Here is a 17,449-nt window from a genome sequence, read left to right on the forward strand (position 1 = left end):
GTTTTGGGGGCGCTTGGGTGGCTTAGTCGGTTAAGCGTCCAACTTCAGCTCAGGTCACAATCTCACGGTTCGTGGGTTCGAGCCCTGCGTTAGGCTCTGTGCTGACAGCCAGCTCTGAGCCTGGAGCCTGTTTCGGATTCTGTGTCTCCCTCTCTCTCTGGCCCTCCCGTGCTCACAATGTCTCTGTCTCTCTCAGAAATAAATAAAACATTACAAAAATTTTTTTTTAAAAAAGTCACTAAGTTTTGGAGTGGTTTGCTATTCAGCAACAGATAACTGATACAAGTGATATGGAATAATAATAATCATAAAGACTATGGAATTGGTTGGTTGTTGCTATGAGTACTGATCCACCCAAGAGAAAAAAATGATAGATTCAGTTGAGCCAATTACCAACTTAAGGATAAAGACAAGACATCAGGTAGAATTGCTCACCCAAAGAGAATTGCAGCCCAAATCTTTGGGATTTGAGAGCAAGACCATGCTGTCTGCAGCAAAAAAAGTATATATTACTTATGAAGTATTGCACACTACTCCTGGCATGTTACTAAGGCCTGGAAGAGACAGAATATCTGACTACGGGTCATCACGGGATTATGTAACAAGAGCTAGCCATCATGAGCTGGGTGCTATCATACCCCTGAAGTCATCAGACCAGGAAGTTACAGTAGCAATCCATCATAAAATGGAAGTGGTATACCTAGGATGAGTTCTAAGTAAGCAGGAATAGATAACAAGAACAGGCCTATGGGTACTCTCTATAACCAACCTGTCCTGATTCATGGGTAGATCATCTTGGTATCTTGGTACAGGATGAAAATGAACTGTTGCTGCACTATAGACTCATTAGGGTACTGCCCAAAAAGACAGTTGGTGAGAGGAAATCCTCCATGGTGCAGTTTGAGAGGTACACCTCCTTATTCACCTTGTTTGGAGAAAAAAGTGGGCTATGGATTCTAGGGCAATGGCAAATGGTTTGGATGGATAGTAAGGGGCCGGCAAGTAGCAAGCCTGAAGACTGAGGAGAAATGACTTATGGAAGACGTATATGAATTGCCATATAGAAGTGTGGACAAAGGGTGGGGATCTGTTTCACATAGTAATGCACACCAGAGAGCTCCACTAAAGAGACATTAAACAATTAACTCCTGTCCCAGAAAGGGAACTTTTTCACCCGTTGGGAACAGTAAGAGACCCGTTTAATCTAAAGCTATGGCTGCTACTCATTTTGGGCTCCTCGTGTTGGTAGAAGATCAGGCAAAGAAAAGAACTGCGATACTAGCAGGGGTAACTGACTCTGTTTTTTGAGAGGGAGAGAGACAGAGCTCGGGTGCACACGTGAATGAGCAGGGGAGGGGCAAAGAGAGGAAGGGACAGAGAGAGAATCCCAAGCAAGCTCCACAGTGTCAATGCAGAGCCCAATGTGGGGCTCAAACTTATGAACAGTGAGATCATGACCTGAGCTGAAATTAAGAGTTGGATGCTTAACTGAGTGAACCACCCAGGCACCCCTGACTTTGATTACTTTAAGGAGGCAGGGTTGATGCTATATAATGAGGGCATGAAAAATATCTTTGGAATAAAGGGGATTTACTAGGGAGTTTCTTAGCACTGTCATGTTCAGTTTTAACTACGAATGGGCAATTTTAACAACTTTGGCCTGCACAAGTACACAGTGATCAGGAGCTCACCCCCACAGGAATGAAGACCTTAGTCATACCACTGGGTAAGTCACCAAGACCAGCAGAAGTATTAGTGGAGAATGCAGCAAATCTAGAATGGATGATAGAAGTAAAGATGATAATACCAGTCCCTCAAGGCTATTTATAGCAGTAAGGACAAATGAGACTGTAGCTCATCCCTCTAACCCTCCTTTTATAAGATTTTCACTCAGAAAGTGGGCAGCATCAATGTGAAGAATCTGTAATACCATGGAATGAACTTAACAGTTACGCTCCATCAAGGCCCCTCAGATCCCTTTTTATACTTTGACACCAGACTGTGTGTTTTCAACGGCCAGCACTGCAGTTCTTCAGAGAACTGCCTTTGGTCTACTTAAAGTATTTTGCCCATCTGGGTAGAGTCACAGAACCAAAGACTGTGCAGTATGGGAACATAAAAGCCCATCTTCCTCACTTCAAAGAAGTCCAGAGTCCCCTGCTGTATCAAGATAAAGCCTACTTTCTGTGGGACTTTTAGCTACAATCTCACTCTTGGTTGGCTTACTCTCCTTCCCTGTCCTACTTTCCTCACTCTGGTCTCTACTTTGAACACCTTCTTACCAAGTCACTTGTACAAGTGTATTAATCTAGAGTTTTCTAGAAAACCCAAACTTCATAAAATCTGACTGTGATGATGTAAAAAGTGTTATTAGCCCAGAACAAAGATCAGAAATTTAGGGCTCACTTCACAGAATTCTAAGCAGAAAAAGTGAGATGTCCATGAAGTACGATGCATATGTGAACTGGCACGCAACAGTCCATTACAACCACCTTTTAGTGTATCTGTCCTATAAAAGCCAAAATGCGAAAAAACGACATTTCCTAGTTAGTGTTCAGGGTATGAATTAAGGTAATTACATGTGACTGAATAAGATCTGCTATGCGGAAGTAAGGCAGAGGTAATGTGTCCTGCTCCTTGTGATGGCAAACATCATTTCAGAGGTGTGCAGTTTTTCTGTAGAGATTTCTAATCTTGGCAATGGCAGCATGGTTCCAGAGATGACAACTTCCAATGCAGCTACCAGCTGCAGATATAGCCAGGGGCATCTTTGGTGACCTGATCTGGGGCACAGCTCTTAAAATCATTCTGAAAGCTTAACCTATAGCCTATCTTTTCAGCTTTCCTAACGATTCCGTAAGTCTTAATACTCTCTGAAGGCAAATCCCTTTGTGTATGTAAACTAGCTAAAATGAATTTTGTTCCCTACAACTAGACACAAATTTCGTTACGAGAAGTGTGGTACTATCCTAACAAACCTAAAATATATAGCACTAGCTACAGTTGGAAGGTAGAGGGTCAAAACACAGGTATTACAGACTGGAAAGCTAGTGACTACTCCTACATCTCAGCAAAATGTTTATAAACCTGTTATCTGTAATGTCTTGCATATCGGACCTATAGCTCTAAAGGAAAAGACTGAGACAATAGGAATACTGGTCTGTGCTTCAGCATGGTCCTATTCAAGACAGATAAATTTGGGTAAGGGCTACCCAGCTTACAATCAGAGATGAAAAGGAATATAGCCCTCTGTGTCAAGGGCCTAGAATTGAAATTGTCTGGTAATTTGAGACCATATGGAACAAAAAAAATCCAATTGCTTTGGACTGTCGAACTGAGGCAATGATAGAAGGTAACTGAAGAAGTAGTTTATGAAAAAAACAACTTGATGTTAATATTGGGGAAACTGGGTGAAGGGTACACAGGATCATTCTATATTGTTTTTGCAACTTTTCTGTAAATCTAAAATTATTTCAAAACTTAAATGTTTATTAAAACAAAAAAACCCCAAGACACCAGGTGGCTCAGTTGGTTGGGTGACCAACTCTTTTTTTTTTTTTTTAAGCCACTAAAAAAAAAATCTTTTTTAGTGTTTTATTTATTTTTAAGAGAGGAAGAGAGAGAGAGAATGAGCGGGGTAGGGGCAGAGAGAGAGAAGGAGACACAGAATTTGAAGCAGGCTCCAGCCTCTGAGCTGTCAGCACAGAGCCTGACGTGGGGCTTCAATCCATGAACCACGAGACCATGACCTGAGCCAAAGTCAGGTGCTTAACTGACTGAGCCACCCAAGCACCCCCCAACTCTAGATTTATGCTCAGGTCATGATCTCATGGTTCGTGGGTTCCAGTCCCATGTCAGGCTCTGTGCTGCCAGTGCAGAGCCTGTGTGGGATTCTCTCTCTGTCCCTCTTCCACTGGCGGGTGCTCTCTCTCTCTCTCTCTCTAAATAACAGTAAAAACAACAACAACAAAAATATTGGCCCTAATTCTTTCTGAAGCCTATAAAATCCTGCTTGTTCTATCTTTAAATAAACTCTTGGACTTCTAAAACTCCTAGATCTCTGGACACTTCTACACTTGATTTTAGCCAAAAGGCTGAGAAGCAATAATTTCTGGACGCTTCTAAACTCCCAGAACTTTATCAGCAGGAAGCAGGCTACAAAAGCTGCACAGCCCCAAGAAAGAATAGTCTTCAAAACCCACTTTAGCTATGGCCTTGAAAGATAGAAGACAAACGAAATCTATTAGAGGGCAAAACCAAGAGTCAAATGAAATGAAGTACAATGAGGGAGTTTCTCCCAGAAGATAGAACAGACTGCTTGCTACAAGAACTTACTCCACTGTCTTCACTGTCTTCACAACTTCAGCCTACCAAGATTTTATTGCTGCTGTAGAGCAGTGACTCCTTCAGTTTCCTATTCTTGTCTTTTCTAAATAGAAACTTTTGTTGTGGTTATCTTATGCCTATGCTAGCAATATATAATGATACACATATGGAGTTGGGAGTGGGGAATACACATTAACTTGCCTTTTACTTATTAGGTATCAGACCATGAAGCACATATGGTCCAAGGCACGCTTAGACCTTACGGAGAGAACTGCACATCACCCAGAGATCCTGAGCTCTGAACTGGATACAATGACTAAATGTATGGGAAGAATGATAAACAGATATATTTCTATGGCTAAAGAGGAAGCAGAGCAGACTATTAGTTGTCCCCAAATAACCACTGTACCCTTCTGCCATAATTGTATAATCTGGACTAGGCTAGGCATATTTCCCAGAATTTCTAATTTGGTAAAACCGTATGAGCAAATTCTGGCCAATGTGCACAGAAGTGATGTATATGATTTCCAGCCTAAAGGAAAGCAATATGCTCTCCCTTTGTTCCTTTCCCCATTCCCATCAACAGGCATGCAGACATGAAAGTGGAGGCTGGGGCGCCTGGGTGGCTCAGTCAGTTAAGCGTCCGACTTCAGCTCACGATCTCGTGGTTCATGGGTTTGAGCCCCGCATCGAACTCTGAGCTTCCTCTAAGTATCATGATAATAAAAAAGCTAGGCTGGTGTCGTCATCAAGACAGTATGGTATTGGCACAAAAACAGACACATAGACCAATGGAACAGAATTGAGAACTCAGAAGTGGACCCAAAAGTATACAGCCAACTGATCTNAAAAGCTAGGCTGGGAGAATGGCAATGATCAAAGCAACAGCAATGGCCAAATACTCTATGGAGTCTATAATCTACTGTCACCAAATGCTTTACATTCTGTTCTATATTTAGAATTCTCATAAACTGAACACCTCTCCCCAGATCTTCCTTAGTGATTGTAATTATGAATATGTAACAAATACTGATCTAGAGCCTTAAGTGTTCTTAAAGCAACTTACGATGATGAATCATTTTCCTTAGGGTAATCTTCATTCAACTCTGAGCCAGATGATAGCATTCTTTTCCTCTTTTCAGTCCTGTAGAAGACAAAGGAAAAAAAAGTTATTTTAAAAAGTCATAATTCATACCATTAAGAAGTATAAGCCAACACACTCAAGGACAGGAACTGTGACTACTACTGCTTCATTCTCTAAACCACATTTTAATTAATATACTATACATCTGCATGCTAAATATGCGTCACTGCCACAAATCATAAAAAGCCAATACTAACTACCTACTAAAATATATACTCTATACTCTCTTTTTCTAACACATTTTACTCACTGGACAATCTTTCTTCTCAAAGTACCTGTCTTTCTAAAAGGCCTAAAAGACATTTACAAACAGGCACAGCTAATGACTAAGAAAAAATGTCTTTCGTACCGATTTTCTAATAACCCTGATCTAAGAGGCGTTGATGTAGATGTCAAGGAAGGAATTGTTCGGGTGACAGTTATTCCACTTCCTGCTGCAGTCTTAATTGATCCTCTACCTGGATTACCAAGAACTTTTCGAAATGGAATATCATCTTTAGTTTCCAAACTTCCTCTTTTTGAAGGCGTCTGTAAGAATAAAGTTTAACACAGCTAAATATTCAAATTAATTGGCATGATTTTATTTTTTTAATAACATTTTTTAATGTTTTATTTATTTCTGAGAGAGAGAGAGAGAGACAGCGTGAGCAGGGGAGGGTCAGAGAGAGAGGGAAATACAGAATCTGAAACAGGCTCCAGGCTCTGAGCTAGCTGGCAGCAAAGAGCCTGACGTGGGGCTCAAACCCACAAACTGTGAGATCATGACCTGAGCTGAAGTCAGATGCTTAACTGACTAAGCCACCCAGGTGTCCCAATTGGCATGCTTTTAGATCATTGATTCTCACATGGAAAAAATTTTTAAATTTTTTTAAAGTTTATTTATTTGGGGGGAGGGGTGTTGCACAAGTAGGGGAGGAGCAGAAAAAGAGAGGGAGACAGAATCTGAAGCAGGCTCCAGGCTCTGAGCAGTCAGCACAGAGCCCGATGCGGGGCTTGAACTCACAAAGTGTGAGATCATGACCTGAGTGGAAGTCAAACGCTTACTGGCAACAAGCCACCCAGGCTCCCCTCACATGGAACATTTTTATGATTAAAGTAACTCACAACTAGAAACCCATCTCCAGATAGTCTAGCCTAATTGGTATGGGGTGAGGTCCATTCACCAGTAGGCTTTTTAAAAGCACTCCAGCTGATTCTAATGTACAGTCTGCATCAGAAACCGAACTTGACATTTATTTTCTTCTAGCACTCCCATAAACTTAAAATTTCCACAACATAATTGTAGGTAGAAAAGAATTTGCTTTGAATAGCTGACTTTAAAGAGAAAAAAATTCAATGATTATGATAATGTGACATAATGTGAGAAAAAGGTGCAATGATGACATTTGGTTACCACAACTTAAATGCCAAGTCACATATACCTCATATGACTTTTGAGGGGGTTCTAGTCTGGAAGAATGAAACAAATACATGCAATGATGGGGAGAATGAGAGTGAGACAGAGTCCACTGGCAGAAGATCACTCGAAGAGTCTACCTTAAAAACACAGCAAGAACATCCAAAGCGAATACAACAATTTAAACATCTTAGTTGGGAAGTAGTGCTTTTGGCCAGCATTCTGCCAGATAAGTTTTATAACTAGATATAAAGCAATGTGATTTCTCTATGGAAGAAATTTCCAATTTCTTTCTTTCTACAGAATTACATACAATCTTAGGATAGGGAAGAAAAAAATCTCTGAGGTCATCTGAATGAACAATTGTAAAAAAGTTAGAATTTATTTTCAAAAGGGTGATACATTCTCAAGACTCAAAAATCAAAACACTAAAAGCCATACACTAAGAAGTCTCATTATCATCCACTGCCATCTACCCAGTTCTTCCATTTGCCATTCTCTTATCCTTTGTAAGTATTCTTCTTTACGTAAATGCAAGTCAATTTTATTCTTTTTGTTATTAAAATGGTAGCATACTATACAGTATACGTATGTATACTGTTTTTGCATTTTTTAACCTTTTTGACCATAATCTCTACTTAGAAATATTTTTCATCATAAACTATTATACATACATATAAACAACCAAAATAGAAGTTTCAAGAACCAATACTTATCCTTACTATGTATAATACTTCCTCTATTATTTTCTATTTTGTTCCTTTTGTATTTAATGCTAGTTATGACCCATAAAATTGATTTTATAATCCCACTAACAGGAATCATTACTTGTGAGTATAAATATTTGCTTCTGCTATATACGTTAACATTTACACATTTAAATATTCTAACAGTTTAAATTTCTATCTACATATGAATCTCAAAGTAATTACGCTGAATGAAAAAGACAAAAAATATATATACATTGATTCCATTTATATAAAACTCTAGAAAATGCAAACTAATCTACAGTGACAAAAAGCAAACCAGTTGTGGTTTAGGGGATAGGTGCTAGAGAGAAAGCAAGAAGGATTACCAAGAGGGATGAAGAAACTTTTAAGGGTTATGGCTATATTCACTTGGTTGATTATAGGGATGATTTCATAGGTATATACAGAAGTCAAAACGTCTCAAATTGTACACCTCAAATATGTGCAATTTACAGCATGTCAATTATTTTTCAATTAAAATGTAAAAAAAACCCCAAAAAACAAAAAACCCACAACCTATTAAAAAAACTAACAAAAATAAAATCTTACTCACTGCTTAGTCCAGCAAATGGACTAAATAATCACCTCTCTGCACAGCCAAACAGATCTCATCAGTTTACTTACTGAATAGTTCAAAGTTTTTCTTACTTTATGCCTAGTTTCCCTTTATAAGCTAAATTTTAAAAGACATAGGACTCCTAAGTTACAATAGTACACAGCAAGTCTCATGGTTATCTGAATGTTTATGAAAGAAAAACTATTTAAAAAGTAAACAGAGAACCTCAACAAAATAGGTTGGTATCATACAGTGTAGGGGAAAAGTTCATAATGCAGAACAGACTCAAAGGACATCACAAAAGTAATAGCAGCACATATTTACAGGATTGTTAGTATATGGTATCATGAGCTAAGCACTGTTTATAAGTATTAACTCATATCAACCCTTAAAACATTATTTCTGTCTCAATTTTACAAATGGAGAGTAAGGCTCAGGATACTTAAGGAACTTCTCCAATGACCCACAACTAGTAAGCAGCAGCATCAAATCTCAAACCTACATCTAACACCGAAGCTACGCTTTGGGACACCTTGGGTGGCTCAGTTGGTTGAGCATCCGATTCTTGATCTCGGCTCAGGTCTTGGTCTCGAGATCGTGAGTTTGAGTCCCACACTGGGCTCCATGCTGGCCATGGAGCCTACTTAAAAAAAAAAAATACATACACATTAAAAAAAAAAAAAAGACACTTTACTATGGTTCATAATGATAACCATGTGACATAGAGCACAGGTCATACTGGGTTCAGTAAAACTACATGCTAAGAAGTGTAATATGTGATAAATTTTGGAAAAAGTTTCATAAAATAGTTGACTTTTTTTTAAAAGCTAGAAAGATCAAGTGAACATACCTGATTGTCTGAATAAGAAAGCTGCCTGTTGGTTTCCTTCTGTGAGGTCCTGCTGCCCAGAATAGCTCCAAAACTACCAGACCCCTGAGGTTTCATGGCTGGTAGGAGGGGAAAAACAAACAAACACACAAACAAACAAATTCCAAGTCATTTACTTTAATAAAGTTACCATTATTACAGAATACTGAAAAAAATAGAAGAAAGCATAAAAAAAATCAAAGTGCCGGGATGCCTGGGTGGCTCAGTCAGTTGAGCCTCTGACTCTTGATTTTAGCTCAGGTCATGATCTCACAAGTGTGTGGGTTCAAGTTCCACTGACAGTGTGGGGCCTATTTGGGATTCTCTCTCTTTCCCTCTCTGCCCATCCAGAATACTCTCTCTCTCTCTCAAATAAACTTAAAAGAAAAAAAAATCAAAGTCCTTATCAACCAATTCTTTCTAAAAATATATCTGATATAAAAAGTAATTAAAATTCTAAACTAGAGTCTCAAACAAAAAATGAAATAACATGCAAAAATCTGGGAGGATGTAATAGAAAACTAATTTTTTAAAAAAATTTTTAATGTTTATTTTTGAGGGTGAAAGTAGGGCAGAGAGAGAGGGAGACACAGAATCCGAAGCAGGCTCCAGTGCTTGCATGAACAGTGGCATGTCAGTGGCATGAACACTGACACTGGATGCCAAGGAAACAGGTCAGAACCAGTGACATATATACTTCTAATAATCTATACTCTATATTATAAAGTTCAGCAAGCAGCATAAATGGCTTCTATTCCAAAGAAATCAATGCTAGCTTAAAATATGTAAGGTACTGGGGCACCTGGGTGGCTCAGCTGGTTAAGCATCTGACTTTGGTTCAGGTCACGATCTCACAGTTTGTGAGTTCGAGCCCTGTGCTGGGCTCTGCACTGGTGGTGCGGAGCCTGCTTGGAATTCATTCTCTCTCTCCCTCTCCCATTTGTGCTCAATCTCTCTCAAAATAAATAAACTTAAAAAAAAAAAAGTAAAGTAGTGTAGAAGTATGAATTTGTTTATACTTTAGGAAGTATTTTATACTTCAATTTCCCAGACAATCCTTAGAAATATTTTAATTTTTTAAAAATGCAAATACTGAACATCCTTTCACATATCTTCTTGCATGAATAAAATTGTTTTTGTAAGAACTTGTTAGAATAAGAATTGCTGGAGTAGAGGATGTACAGTTTTTGTTTTTGTTGTTTTTTTTTTGTGAGAGACAGAGACAGACAGAATCCCAAACAGGCTCTTTTGCTCAGCACAGCCCAATGTGAGGCTTGATCTTAGAACCATGGTATCAAGACCGGAGCTGAAATCAAGATTGGACACTTAATGAGGCACTTGGGTGGCTCAGTCAGTTAAATACCAAGCTTTGGCTCACGTCATGATGTCATGGCTCATGGGTTTAAGCCCCGCATAGGGCTCAGTGAGGACAGCTCAGTCTGGAGCCTGTTTCAGATTCTGTGTCTCTCTCTGCCCCTCCCCTGCTCATGTGCATGCGCTCTCGCTCTTAAAAATAAATAAATGTTAAAAAAAAAACTAAAAAACAAACAAAAAAAAGAGTCAGACACTTAACTGACTGAGCTACCCAGGGACCCCAAGGAAGTAGTTTTAAACTAAACTGATATTACCAGTTATTCCTCCAAAAAATATTTCTAAGTTCCTACCAAATATACGAGACTATCTTGTTCTCCTCATACTATTGCTAATGTGATACTAAGAACCTGAATTTAATTATTGGTGAAGCTGAGATTTTTTTCATGTGTAAAAGCCATCTGTTTATCTTCCTGAATTTCCTATATGCAGTTCCTACTACTCTACTGGATTGTCCTTTTCATACGGATTTGGAAAATAAGTCTTTATTAGCAACATTAACTCTGTTACCGTGGCTAATATTTTCTTTCTTTGTTTTCTTTTTTTTTTACTTTTGCCACAGAGATGACTTAAATTTTTATTGTCCATTATTAAATTTTTCCTTTACTGATTCTGAGATTTTCTTTTATCATACTCAGAAAGGTCTTTTACATCTAGTTATTATATTAAAATCCACTGTCCCCTTTTAATAATACTTTTATCATTTTACTTTTTTACATTCGAATCCTTGATCAATGTAAAATCTATTGAGATGAATGGAGTGAAATAGGGAGCCAGCTCTATTCTTCTTAAATGGTTAGTTATCTCATTTATAGATAACACTTCAAATTTAGTCTTTTCTCCACTGATCTGAATTGCCACATATTATATATTAAATGTGCTACACTTTTCAAAGTATCTTTACATTCATTATCCTACCTAGTCTCTGTAAAGTACGTATTACCACTTTTGGGCAGCTAAGGCAACTAAACTCAAATGATGAAAATAACTTGTCCAGGAGCACAAAACAATTCAACTCCACAGCCTGCTCCTCTTGACTTAATTTCTAGGTATCTATCATGTAACAGTCATGCTTTTTATTTAAGAGCTTTTATTCTTTAATAAGGCCCAAACTTAAGGTGATATAGCCTTCATTTTAGAGATGAGGAAACTGAAACTCAGTCATTAAGTGACATATTGAAAACCACACAGGAAAAAAATAGAGGTAGGATTCAAACCCAAATCTGTTTAGGTCCAAAGTTCACATTTCTCCATTGTATCATGTTCAGATTTAAACATGGGTTTCCAGAGACTCTATTGTGCTTTCCATTGCAATTTATTTAGAGACGAGGTTTTCTTACACATGTCAATTCTTAAAACAGTGGGTCAATTAACATGACAGGTACAGTGAAATAAAACAAAAACAGAAATACATAGTCCCTGACATATTCTAAAAATTTTAAACAGTATTCAATTCCTTTATTCTAAAATTCAACAGTTATTAGTAAACTGACATAGCTCAGATTTGGTAACATGAACATACAAGTAGATACTAAATAATGAACGATCTAAAAAATATTTTTACAAGGAATATAGTATATCAAATAGATATTAGTTAAACACAAGCAAAGTAGCACTGCTACATCTTCACCTTCTAACATTTTATGTGTTATATTTAAGTTAAAAAGCCCCAAAATTTGTAAACTATAAAATATTCATAACAAAGTTTTCATAATACAGCTAAACACTAATAGTAATAGTGGAAAACTCATTTTAAGCACTAGATTTTTCTTTTAAAAATGTCTATACATTTTTTTAATCAAAACATTTAAAAAAAATTTTTTTTTTAATGTTTTATTTATTTCTAGGAGAGAGAGAGACAGCGTGAGCAGGGGAGGGTCAGAGAGAGAGGGAGTCACAGACTGAAACAGGCTCCAGGCTCTGAGCTGGCAGTCAGCACAGAGCCCGACGCGGGGCTCGAGATCATGACCTAAGCGAAAGTCGGACGCTTAACCGACTAAGCCACCCAGGTGCCCCCTTTTTTTTTTAATTTTTTTTTTAATGTTTTATTTATTTCTAGGAGAGAGAGAGAGTAATCAAAACATTTTAAATGAAAGAGATCAGGAAGGGGCAAGGGAATTTGATCACACTATAAGATTTTGTATAGTACTTGCTATCTTCATAGCAAGAGTAAAACCTGAGTAGGTCTCATGTAGAGAAACACAAATACCTAAGAGTTATATGACAAGGTAACTCTTACCAATTGTAATTTAAATCCTCCTCCTTTGCTAGCCATATTCTTTTGTGGAGCTTCAGTTTTCTACATATAGGATCATATTGTCTGAGACCAGATATAATTTATTTTCTTTCTTTTCTCCTTCTTTCCTTCTTTCCCTCCTTCCTTCCTTCTTTCTATCTTTTTCTCTCTTTCATAGTGTCTGAGACCAAATATAATTTTCTATCTTTTTTCTTGCTCTTCTTCCTCCCTTCCTTCCTTTCTCTAAGTAAGCTCTAGACCCAACATGGGGCTTGGAACTCATGACCCAGAGATCAAGACTCATTCGCACTATGGACTGAGCCAGCCAGACAACCCTACTTCTTCCTTTCTAATTTGCATGCATTTCATTTCTTTTTCTTGCCCAAGGTTTTTGGCTAGAACTTCTAGTATTATGTTGGATAGAAGTGGTGAGAGAAAGCATCCTTGCCCTGTACCTTCTCTTAAAGGAAAATCTTTCAATTCCTCACTGTTGAGTATGTAAGTTGTGGATTTTTCATACATGGCCTTTATGAGGTTGAGGTAGTTTCTATTTCTAGTTTGTTGAGTGTTTTTGTCATGAAAGGGTTTTGAATTTTATCAAAGCCTTTTTCTGCATGAAGATCATGTGGTTTTTTTCCTTCATTAACTCATTTGGTGTATTACATTGATTCTTCAGATCTTGAACCATCCTTGCATTCCAAAAATAAATCCTACTTGGTCATGGTATATAACCCTTTTATTGTGCTGCTAAATCCAGTGTGGCAGTATTTTGCTGGGGATTTTTATATCAATATTGATCAGGAATACTTGTCTACCATCTAGTAATATTCTTTTATGATTGTTAACGGTAAACCCTAGGAAGATTAGCGCTCACCTGTATGAAGTCTGTTTTGATGGACTGCATCTAGAAACAACCTCATTTCCTCTGCATCCTTACTTGGTACTTTGTCAATAGACAAGAAGCTGTTATCTTGTAGAGTTAACATTAAGCGGCTCTGTTTCGCTCCACTTGGTCGAAGCACCACATTTTTAATGTTATGACTTAGCTAACCAACACAAAAGGAAAATTATGTTATTATTAAAAATATACAATAATAAGGCAAAATAAATTATATAAAGAATGCTATACTTCATACTTTCTAAGTTACATTTCTTAGGTCTTTCCCATATTTTAGGGAAACCCCCGCCAACCGAAAAGAGTTCCCATTCTTGATACACTTAATCAAAGATTTCACTTTCAGGAGAGGCAAACAGCTACTACTAAAACTTATTTTACAAAGTAACCCTAGGATTCTTGATTTTATGATAGGAAATTGAATATTTTCACATATAGTTATAAAGCTATAAAAGCGAGTGAGTTAACAATTAACAGAGCTTAGATGGTTATACCAGCACTCGTCTAGAAAGTCACATTGTGTTAGAGGCTTTCTTTCTCTTTCTTCCTTTTCTTAAATAAAAGCTTATAAAATATGTGACAATTGGCTTAGGTAGCCGTAATGTAAAAGGATATATTAATCCAAACTATAATTATCAAAACAATTCCACCTCTCAAAAACACATCAAAATAAAATTTACCAATTGAAGAAGATATCTTTTTTTCTTTCATATATATATTTTAAGATTTTATTTTTAAGGAATCTCTATACCAACATAGGGCTCAAACTTACAACCCTAAGATCAATAGGTGCATGCTCTACTACTGAGCCAGCCAGACACCTCCATCTTTCTTTTCTAATTACCCAAGCAGGTTTGCTTAACTTTCTTTCAATCATGAAGAACATGAGTACTCTGGGAACTCTGTTAGCTTACTTCTTCCACTCCACAAAATTGTCCATTAATTTGTCTTATAATCTTCCAGACTCTGGATATGTGCTATGAAGTGATAACATTTATTTTCTCTTGGCTGAAATTTTTCCAAGACTAAATAAATAAATCTTCCAGTTTATTACCTAAGTAATTCTTGCCAAATAGGCATCCTTATTCTCTAATGTTCTTCCTCAGCAGGCACATACAAAGATCTCAAAAGTGCCTTTTGCTGAAATATACCCTTTGAATAGCAGAAAAAAGTAATAGTATTTCATAATTTTTTAAACTAGAATTGACCTTTGTCAACTTTTACATAAGAATAAAAATATAATTTTACCAGACTTCATTTATATATTCAAATTTTAAACTACATATAGGCTTATGTTATATATAATACATACACAAATTACATATATAATAATATATGTTGTATATTGCTTAATACACATTATAATGTAACATAAAGATACATATATGTACAACACATACATAACGTATACATACAAGATGTATATACGTATACATAATGTACAATACGTATAATACATATATGATGTATACATAATACATATGTAAACTATATATGGAGAGAGAGGGTTCAAAATAGGTCTTAAATTCATATCCTTGATTAAAAATCCTATCATAAGGGGGCCTCTCAGTAGGCTGGGCATCCCACCCTTGATTTCAGAGGCTTTAGCTCTGAAATACTTAAAACAAGATTAGCAGGCAAAAGAAAAAAAGAGATCACTTAAAACCATTATTTCAGTCCATATACTACTTTTTAAAAGTGAAAGTTAACTATATAAAGGGAAAAGTTTGTTCATTAACAAACAAGATGAGAATAATCTTGAACTTGATGTCTTTAACAAGCGAAAATCCTATTAGCCCCACTAAACATATGATGAGGCCTTCCAGATTTAAGTCCAGACCTCTCTACTGGAGCTTCAGTCCTGTTTACCTAATGCCTACTAGATACTGATATCTGAACGTCTGACCCCTTGTACAATTCATCTCTTCCCTTCCCAATCCTTGCTTTGTGCTCCCTACCAAGCCATGAAAGGGACTACCATCCACTCAGAAATTTGGGAACCTCTCCAGGGTCTTTTCTTTTTCACTGCCCTAAATCTAATAAGTCTTCTTGAAATCTTTTCAGATCTATCCTTTTCCTCCTATTGCTTCTCCCTACTGTCTTTTCCTTTGATTAGGACTTTCATTCCTCCTCTAAACTCCCACAAGGACCTCAGATATGTCTTTATTCTCCTACTATCTCTTGTAATAAACTCATCTGCCTAGCCCCTGAATGAATTTGAATTTGAGATTCTTGGCTTCTTAGAATCTAAGCTCCTCTTAGTATAACAAATAAGATACTTCAAGATTTAGTTTCTATCTAGCCCTTCAGCTTCTACTTCTGCCACTTACTCCTTACTATCCGTTTATTTTAAAATGATTTTCTGGTTCCCTGAGTGTTGATTTCACATTTGCATATGTTTGTCCAGGTATAGAAATAACCTCCGCTCTACCTCCACTTATTTGGCAAACTCCTATTCATCCTCTAAATGCTCAGGGCACACTCTCTTTTTTGTGTTACTTCAGTGTGTCTGAAATATTTTTACATCTTAAAGTGCCTTTCATTATGCTTAAGTTTGAGAAGAAAAACATCTCATTCAGCTCTGTCTTAATAACCCTTAGTACAGTATCCACCACATTAATCTGAAGGTAGTTAACAAATGAATGTGGAATACAAATTGATCTAGAACTGAGATGAGGCTGGAATCACAAGCAGAATCGTCATGCTCCTAAAGACCTATGCTTGCTTAAATATTTAAGTATTTACTCACTGCTAATTTGGGCTGAGGACTGAAAAACCCAATCTCCATTTGAAAAGAAATCACTGAGATAAACAATTAGTAGATACGCATATGTGGCAGAAACTACCATTGTTTGTATTACCCATGTCACCACCTCCAATCTATGTAAGAATATCTTTGATACACTAAATCATAAGCAATTTCACAGTTCAAAAGCAAAAAGGAATGTAAATTTTACCCCAGGTCTAGGGTTGTCAAGCATAAAATTTAATAAATTATTATTCAATAGAGTACTTCAGTTTAAATGAATATTATACTATTGTGTTATGTAATTAACAAATACAGAATTTTAAAGTGCAGAAAAATGTAAGACTTTTTTTAAATTTAAATCATATCGAAATGAGTAATTCAGGAATACAGTACACAAGTGAAAACAAAATTTACTATTTTCTGCAATGATGAAATAATGAAATTCTTCAAAAGTTTACAGTTAGAAGAAAACAGCTGTAAGGATGACTCTGAATAATCATCCTTGAATGGTCCATACCACAACCTTTGGTAAGATTATTTAGTAAGTAGACATTAGGTTTTAGAAAATACTAATGAGTCCTAGTGAAAGCTAATACTAAATAGAAAAGAATCTATCATATTATGCCAAGGAACAAAAGGGAATAACTAAAGTTATCCTAATGTGGTTTTCAAAAGAGCTTAGAAATAGTATCCTAACCCAGTTCCTCTCAGTTTCCTCCCAGTTTTCTTCTCAATAACGGTGACTAACTACTTCCACTCCTTATTATACACCATCAACAATGCTGTTGAATAGTTTATAAAAGGTGTAGACAGAACTATTAGTGTCCTAGAAATCAGAAGAAATATTAATCTAGGACGAGGGCTACCATTGTACTTTACTATGGTACAGGGAAGCTCCTCACTAAAGGGTGTGATTCTATTCCACATCAAAATCTGGTAATACCTGAAAAATCCTTGGGATTCCTCCAGTATTGTAGTGAACCACCAGGCTGACTTTATTCTCTTTTTCCACAATTTCAAATGACCCTTCTTTCCATTTTGTAATTCCAGTCTGCATGCTTCGAATTCTGATAGGACCATGTATCTTCAGAGGAGACATTTCTTTAAAAATAAATTGCTTCTAGCCAAATTAAAAATCAAAAATACACCTGACAGATTC

At 36.7% G+C, this 17,449-nt stretch overlaps 1 protein-coding gene across 5 annotated transcripts in view; it reads right to left on the reverse strand.

Moving 5' to 3' along the window:
- USP37 (ubiquitin specific peptidase 37) overlaps positions 1-17,449 on the reverse strand; it is a 91,642-nt gene that overhangs the window by 64,311 nt on the left and 9,882 nt on the right. For all 5 annotated transcript variants that reach the window (XM_077748533.1, XM_077748530.1, XM_077748535.1 and 2 more), the window contains 5 exons: positions 17,234-17,448; positions 13,521-13,692; positions 9,022-9,119; positions 5,820-5,998; positions 5,393-5,470 (listed from right to left, as the gene is read on the reverse strand). In XM_077748533.1, coding sequence (XP_077604659.1) covers positions 5,393-5,470; positions 5,820-5,998; positions 9,022-9,119; positions 13,521-13,692; positions 17,234-17,389 — 683 coding nt within the window. In that variant the 5' untranslated portion in view covers positions 17,390-17,448. The remainder of the gene's footprint in view (positions 1-5,392; positions 5,471-5,819; positions 5,999-9,021; positions 9,120-13,520; positions 13,693-17,233; position 17,449) is intronic.

The sequence above is a fragment of the Crocuta crocuta genome, unplaced genomic scaffold (genome assembly GCF_008692635.1).
Source record: "Crocuta crocuta isolate KB4526 unplaced genomic scaffold, BGI_CrCroc_1.0 scaffold229, whole genome shotgun sequence".
Classification (NCBI taxonomy): domain Eukaryota; kingdom Metazoa; phylum Chordata; class Mammalia; order Carnivora; family Hyaenidae; genus Crocuta; species Crocuta crocuta.